At 38.3% G+C, this 8340-nt stretch overlaps 1 protein-coding gene across 1 annotated transcript; it reads left to right on the top strand.

Annotated features, from left to right (window-relative positions):
* Positions 1-36: 36 nt before the first annotated feature.
* On the top strand, positions 37-4230 carry CRIPT (cysteine-rich PDZ-binding protein; the record flags this gene model as incomplete). The annotated part of the gene is made up of 4 exons (XM_009878892.1): positions 37-124; positions 696-750; positions 1249-1352; positions 4166-4230. Coding segments are annotated over 4 exons (312 nt in total), but the record flags the coding sequence as incomplete, so codon positions are not given.
* Positions 4231-8340: the final 4110 nt, after the last annotated feature.

The raw sequence follows: 8340 nt of genomic DNA, 5'->3' as shown, positions 1-8340 counted from the left end.
GGGTACTTAACGCGGCGTGAGTTTATTTTGTTTTCCTTTGTAACGTTTCCTTACGTAGGCGAGAAGAAGCTCGGTACGGTGATCACTCCCGATACGTGGAAAGATGGTGCAAGAAACACTACAGGTAACGCCGGGGAGGTGTAACACCTGGGCCTCAGGTGTCTTAGAGCCAGTAGGGCACCTGAGATGTATTACGGCCCTAACGCTAAAATTTGAAATAGTTAATCAGGGTAACTTTTAACTCCAGATCGGTTTTACATATGTATGTATATAGTTAATTATGTTTTTAATCATGGTTTTATTAAAGCTGTTTAGTTTTCTTTTCTCATCCATACGTCTCTCTGCCTCATTCCCTTTCCCTCCCTGTTTGGGGAAGGAAAGGGGTTAGAGAACATTTGTCAGCATTCAGTGGCCGGCCCAGCCCTAACCCTCAACACTTCTGTAATTTCCCTCCTATGGTAGTTTAACACATGCAGAATTTATGTACCCTGAGCTCTTTGGTATTGAATTTGTCTTTTTCTCCCTGTGGGGAATGCAAACAGAGCACAGTATATTCAGTTGTCCTGTGCTTTAATGCTGTGCTGTATATCTATCGTGGTGAGTTTATTTGCACGTGCATAAGAGCTGTAAACAGCTTTTTAAATTATGCGCAGAACTGAGAAATTTATTGATTTATGATTTTACTCTTTTTGAAGAAAGCGGCGGCCGCAAGTTAAATGAAAACAAGGCATTGACCTCAAAGAAAGCAAGGTTAGTATATAATACTAATACTGAATCATAGAGCGTGGATAGCTATTTAACTGCATTGTTCACAGAAGTTGCTGCGGTTTGATGCTTTTATTAGGAGAGGATCTGGGAAGGCTTATTTTCTGTACTGGTACAATCCCTTGAGCATTTCCTTAATGTCTAGGGAATGATCTATTATGCACGGGGGCAAGGTGCTGCTGGTAGATATTTAAGTTCAAAATGTGAGGCAGTCTGATATCTTAATAAAGACAGTTTTTTAGTTCTACTTTTTTTAAGTTTTTGTCCGTAACATCAGAAGTCTCTCTTCTTAATGGGGAAAGTGTGAGCTTTTCAGTAGACTTCCTACAGCCTATTAGAAATAATCCTTGTATGTTCCTTTTCTAAATTACAGTTTTTGCTGGGAGTTTCTGTCTGTCCTATCTGGCTTAGAATTTTTAGAATGAAGTAGATGAAATACTTTATTTCAAAGTGTATAAATAAAATATTTTTACTTTTCCCCAGGTTTGATCCTTACGGAAAGAACAAATTTGCAATATGTCGGATCTGTAAGAGTTCTGTCCATCAGCCAGGATCTCACTATTGTCAAGGATGTGCCTATAAAAAAGGTGAGTTTCACCAAGTGCCAAATTACCCCAGTTTAGTTTGAAATTAGAGGGCAAGTGAAACTCTTGAAATTGTTTTGCCTTACGAAGAGAGGGCTACGATGGGGTTTAATTGCTGTCTTCACAACTACTAATCAGAAGATTTAGAGAACAGGGAATCAGACTCTTCTGAGGTGAGTGGTAAGAGGCTGAGAGACAATGTACACAAGTTAGAAAGTGGAAAGTTTTAATTACCTACAAGGAAAGCAATTTTCACTGTGAGGGTGGTCAAATATTGTCATAATAGGGACCCACAGAGGTTGAGGAACCTTTGTGGGAGGTATTCAGAACTTGACTTGAAAAGCCCTGAGCCAGCCTCATACAAACTGGCCGTGTTTTGAATGGGGCAGGGGCAAGGCTAGAAACTGCTGGAGATCCTTTCCAACCAGTGGTTCTGCTTCTTTTAGAATGTTTCTGCTACCTAAAGCAGTAGAATTGGAAGAATAACTGTAAGCTTAATCCTGGCAATTGCATAGAAACCTGTCATTTAGCAAGTTTGATTTTTTTTTTTTTGATAGATTTTCTAAAATTCAGTTGCCTCTTGGGTTCCCTTTTCTGCTCCTTTCTCCCCTCTCCTCTTTTTATAATAGCTACATCTAAAAATCTAAATAGTGATCTCAAAAAAATGAACAAACAAACAAAAAATCCCCCACCCCAGACTGATTCACTCCCCTGGAAAAAACCACACAAACCAGCCCAAAATCCAACTTCTGATCTTGGTCAAGTGATAGGCTAGCTTAAAAAAAGCAGAATACCTGGGTAATAAAAGGCAAAAAGAAAAAAAATTGAATTGTAAAAGCAATTAAGAAAATGTCTCTGAAGGCAAATCGTGCTCATGATTGTGGCTGCACGTATTCTTACGCATTCAGTGGCTGAACATAAGTCACTGAAAGGTTAATTTCTCTAAAAGGAGTTTCCAGTGCAGTTTTGGACATGCTTGATGCGTTGTAAGTCAAGCTTGGCTTAAGGCAAAACTGAAAAATGAAAATGAAGGATATAATCATCATCCCTTGAAAGCAAGATAATGCACTGTGCAGTACATAATATATTAAAATCTGTCTGTGCTTTAGAGTGACTGTACTTTAGACTGACTTTATGAATGACTGAAATTCAGCTTGTACCTGGAAGATTTCTGTTTGTCGTATTCAGGATAAGTCTTAATGTTGGCTAAAAACTTCAGAAATTCCTGAGGGGAAAAAAAAAATCAATTTCAAGCAAATTTGATGGAGAGCCTTAAGTATATATATCTTTCACTAGTCTGGTGATTTTGAGTAGGTAAGCAAAAGGGGTGAATCTTGTAAATCTGGAAGGGCAATAAAAGCAACATGAACTCAGTTGCATTATTAATACTGAGGAATCAACGTAGCACACAGATATGTGGTGAAGCAATTGTTAGATGAGGAGCTACAGTTAACCAGTAGTAAATTCTGTTTATGAAATTACTTTAATTATTGTAGAAATGTGAACTGTGTCAGTGAGTCAGCGGTTTAGCAGCCTGCTGTAGGAGGGTTGCCTTTTCTAGTTGCTAGATGCTCACCAGATGGCTGCTTGAATCCCATATGGTAGAACTTTGTTCTTTTTCTTCAACTTATGGCTGACTTGAGTGGGCTTCAGGATTTCATCTTTGTCTGCTTGTGTATTGTTCCTGATTGAATCGGGTTTCTTCGTAAAATTCAGAAGTGCTTTAGATTCAAGTTCTGACCATCAGAGACGTGGTTGTGGCATTTTTCTTGAAGCAAATGCAGCTCAGTGCTTTGGCTGTTGTGTATCTCTGAAATTGAGAGGCAACCTAAAGTTAGTTACTCCTCAATTTAGACCTGAAGTGATCAGCCTGTGAGCTGGATTTTGCTCTTCAAAGTAAATGAGGTGACATGTTCCCTGCTAATCTTTTTCCTAATGGACTCTTAGATACGTGTCCAGTCACATGATGTCAATATGTGAAAGCATGCAATTTGGAGACAGTTGACGGGAGTAGTTGCTACTTGAATTTATTTATTTTTTTCTCTCCTCATAAATGGTCTTGCAAAATGAGATGAGACCATAACAGACAAAAGATTTAGTACCTTCCTGTGTTAGAAGAAGAGGGAAATGTTGTGCCAACCTCTCCCAATGCTGCTGCTGAACTTGTGTACTTTTTGCAGCTAAAGTCTTCTGACTTGATGCTTTTTGGGTTTCTGTCAAAGTCTTCTGGAACGTTGTGGTCATCTTTGCTTCAACTCTCAAGTGTTCTTGGTGTCTGTTTTTTCTCACTTCTATGACTATAAATAGCTTAGTTCCCTGAAACTGTATTCTTCTCACTTTCCTCAATTGTCAGAAGCTCCCTGCTTGTTAATCATCCATTTAACAGTCTGTTGGTGACTGTATTTTCTTAGCCTAGCTACTTTCTGTCCATCTCAGGCCTCAGTTTAGCTACAGGCTTATTAATACATCTTTTTTTTTTTTTTAATATATTTGGCAGATGGGAGCTTTTCTTGTCTCTCTTCTAGTATTCCAGCAAGTTACCGAGGCTTCAGGCAGTATGGTGAATCATAGGATGTTCAAAATAGAGCTTATTTTTAAGGTGGCAGTACTACACATATGCTGCAAATTCTAATTTGTATTAGAAGTTATAATATTACTTCTGAGATTGCAATATCTGGTGAGAAGACACACATATATTGTCAATGAGAGCTTATTTAAACAATATTTTAAAAATTATCTTTACAAAAACACAACTATGTTTCTGAAGAAAGACTAATGCTTTTAAAATAATTTACGCACCTTTTGTGTACTTACAGGCATCTGCTCAATGTGTGGCAAGAAGGTCTTGGATACGAAGAACTACAAGCAAACTTCTGTCTAATTGTATTGACTGGTCTTTCTATGAACTTCAATTTCTGTGTCTTTGTACAGTAACTTTTCTCTAAAATAATTGTGAATATTACCTTCTGGAAGAGAGTACATTGATGTTAAAAACGGCCTGATTGTCTGCCTAGAAATGTACATAATACTTGATTTTTGTTGTTTTACCACTGTTGTTAACTGATATTTAATGGTAATGGTTTGCACCAACTGGTGCAGTTCAAAGTGAATGAGAAGATCCTAGTGGATAGGTTGAAATTATGTTACCATTGTAACAGATCTTTGAGGTTACCGCTTTTATTCTTTTGCTGTTTATTGGGTCTTCTGCTTGTCTGATAGTAATATTTTTATAGATGTTTACAATATGAGCTTGTATCACCTCATTCAAGTAGTGTCTTCATTTAGTTCTATGCTTACAGGTATTCAGTTACTCTCGCTTTGAACTATTACGTCCTCCCCTTGAAGTATTGCTCTTCAGGTTTGAATGCAAATGCGCTGTCGAATTTTGTTTCTGTCCATAGGAGGGTTGTTTAAATCACAATTTTTTTTAAACTACTGCAATCTAGTGTGTTACTTTGGCAGTTCTTACTTCGGCAGTAAGACTCGTTGGCAGTAAGACTGATTAGCTATTCCCTTGTTAACTTTGAAGGAGACTTTACATACAGCATCTGGTGGCCCAAGGCAATAAAATAATGAGCATCAATTTCTAATGCGAGGTTTCAGTCTCATAATTTCCTAAGTTAGTCTGGCTTTTAAATAATGAGTTTGAAACGGACTCGTGAACTCTGTGATGTAGTTGCTTATATACATGTCAGATTTTAAAGATCGAGACAGGCTGCCTTCTTTGTGGCGTTGATTTGATCTAAGACATGAAGTGAGCCTCCCTGAATGTGAGAGGCTGAGTGTGGCTCTGCATTTCTTTTGTCTTTTGATTAGTTTCTACATCAGAAAGCAATTTCTGTTGTGGAGGGTACTAAGCGTTCACTGTACATGGGTTTTAAGGGAAGGGAGTGGTATTCTTAGTTCATGATGGGGTTTTAGCTAGACCTGTTTAAGTATTTACTCCTCCCAGCAAAAGCATAAGAATGCTTTTGCAACTTTCTTTCAACTGTTTGGAAACGACTGTCAATGGGAATTGCCCTATGAATAGATACTCTGTTTTAGGTTTCCTTTTGTGCTCATATCTATTACCGAGACAACTGCATGACTAATGGAGACTGAAAAATGACTGTTCTTTCTATGTGTTAGAGAAAATAAAGAATACTAGGACTATAGTTACTCTATTTGCACTTAACTATTGTCATGCTGTAGTTGTGCATGTAAGTTATGCTGTAAGTAGCCCTCAAAGGGGGGTTGGGTTACCTGACATTTCCTGTTACCCTTAATTATCCACTATTGAGCGTTTGTCACCAAAGTCTTCTGTTCCAAACTGTTGACATCCTGCAGTTGCTAAAATTCTTGTCAGCATTTTAAATTTACTAAGAAGCTTCGTCAGAATAGTTGGAAAGAGCTTGGTCCCCCAAAAGAGAGGAATGCTGCTGCTTTTCCTTTGAAAAGCTTTACATACCTTAGGAATTGGATGGAGGTGCATGGATTAGTTAGCTTGCAGCCTACAAAGTTATTTCGACATCGTGGTGACCACTTGTTTCTAAACACATTGAGGAGTTCTAATATTAGCGTACATCTCTATGGCACATACTTTGTGTGGATGAAAAGAAGATATCTCTAATTGGCTTCAGGTTTTGCAGCAAGTGCTTGTCAACAGAGTGTGGTGATTTCAGGTGGCAGATTCTCCAATGTTCTCTGAACTCTACAACCTTTATGGATGTGTTCTGTAAGACTGATTGAATTTTGCCGTTCTGTGACTAAAACTTCATTTCTTGTTTTCCTAAAGCTTGCAAGAGCATCTATTTCAAAAGCATGACTGTAGTTCTGAAATACATGGTATGAACTGAATGTTTATTGCATTCTCTAAATACTGGCACTGAATGAACTCTTACATCATTTTAAAAAAGATTTAAAATCAACAGCGATTTAAGTAATGTGATCCTTTGTTCATATTTATTTTGTGAATACAGCCTTTATGCACCTGTATCCTGTTACTGGGCAGCTGCATTTGGGCGACAGAATGTATTTTTGTTGGAAAAGGAGGAAAGGTTTTGTTTTGTGTGGGACTTTTTGTTGCTTGTTTTTTTTATAGGTGGTGGTGGTGTGTTGGTTTGTTTTTTTCTTAATAGTGGGCAGTGGTTTGTTGTGCTAGTGGTTTATCATGCTTGGGATCTTCCATCTGTAGCTCTCAAATCTTCTTAGCCTCATGAGAGCTTCAGTTCCTGAGATCTCTAAAATGTACTGATGTAACAGTCAACTTTCAGAAAAGCCTGTTTTTCCAAGAATTCTTTTGGAGACCCATTGCTTTAAGTTTGTATCATAAGCCCTTTCCTGTAAGAGATGCACAGCCGTTGCAGGCAGTCTTGACAAAGAAGTGCTTAAAGTTATACACCTTCAGTAAAATTGAATTGCCATATAAAAGCATTTTTTTGATACTAAAAATGACCTGTTAGCATGGGATGCCTTTCCTGAGACGTTCAGTGAAAAACAAAAGAAAATCTGTGATGGAAAGTTGGCATTTTAGTTTCATGTACTCAGAATACCACATTAATGTTGCCAGATGTTCAGACTGTCCTCCAAATCATGGGTTACATAAGAGATTTGTGCTGCCAAATTTAGTAGATTAGATTTTTTCTTAATATTGCTGAATTCCTATACTGTCCTTGCTGTTTCTGCATGTTCATTGGCCAGAGCTATTACTGAGCTACGTATAAGCAACATTTTGATGCAGATTATGTAGAAAAAAGAGTGGATTAGCTATAAAAATGTTACTGTGCCTGTAGTAGCCAGTCAGAGGAAAACTGAGCAGGGGAACTATTGAAGGGTCCTTGTTGTGTCAGGGTTCTCACATATTTCCACATTAGTTTTTTGTTTTATTTTAACCCATCTGCTGCAGATGCTAGAGAAAGGATTGTCCAGGATAATAATTTGGCAATACCATTCCAAGGCGTTAGGACTCTCTTAATTGTTTATTTGTAGAAATGTGGTGGGGTTTTTTTTTCCCCCCTCTTACATGTATTCTATTCCTTCATTATCAGAAGGATAGCAAGAAAGGCTTTGTCTTATATACAGCAGTATCGCTGACTACTTTGCGTTCCATTTTTATTGAGAATGGCTCAGACTTGCACCAAAATCTCTTCCTCAGCAAAGTAAGAAATGTACAGGTTTTAGACGGTGAAGTCTGTTGCACCTACATGCTTGTTTGGCTGTCACTCCTGTCATCAGCCCATCTCTCCACAGTGCCTCAGACTGCACAAATATTCCAGTCCTGTGCTAGCCTTACCCAGAGACGCTTATCCCAGGACCCTCTGCCAATCTCTGTCATAAATTCCAGGCAAGAATGACTTTGTATTATCAGTGAACATAAGAGGTATGTGCAAAAATTAAAAAACCCCCGTAGACTGAATTAAGCAGCTGCTTCAAGTAATGAGATGAACCACATTGCTGTGTGTTTTCCTAATACAAAGCTGTAAGTTTTCCAGGCACACAAAGAATCCTGAGCATGAGAGATTCATTATTCATTGAAAGACAGTAAGCCAAGAGCACAAGCTGTGGCTCTTTCCATCTGGTATAGCAAAACTTAGTTTGTGATAGGGCCTCTACACCGAGGGTAAGATTCTGGGGCTAACAAAGTCTTTTAAAAAACAAACCTCAAACAAGTAGTTGAAACTGGGCTTCTTGATCTCCAGTAAGTATATATGGCTTAAAAATAGTCCCCTTTCTGTCATTTGCTTTGGATGTTGGAGAATTCTAGAGTGGTTTTAGGGATGTTGCTGCGCAGTCACTGACTTGCTGGTTGCTTCATAGAACTATCTGCTCAGTGAGCGCTGGTTCAGCATGGGTTCCTGCAGGTATCTCTTTTGCCTGTAGTATCTTAGCAGATCACTGGTTTAGAGAAAAAAAAAAAGTAGCAGGGTGAAAAACAGAGCACTGGTGACAGGAAAACTCACCCTGAATCTCATGAGGGAATGAACACGTTGCTGCATCACAACTGAGATTTGCT

The sequence above is a fragment of the Apaloderma vittatum genome, unplaced genomic scaffold (assembly GCF_000703405.1).
Source record: "Apaloderma vittatum isolate BGI_N311 unplaced genomic scaffold, ASM70340v1 scaffold12311, whole genome shotgun sequence".
Taxonomy (NCBI): domain Eukaryota; kingdom Metazoa; phylum Chordata; class Aves; order Trogoniformes; family Trogonidae; genus Apaloderma; species Apaloderma vittatum.
The sequence above is the reverse complement of the archived record's forward strand: the minus strand, read 5'-3'. Positions and strand labels throughout refer to the sequence as shown.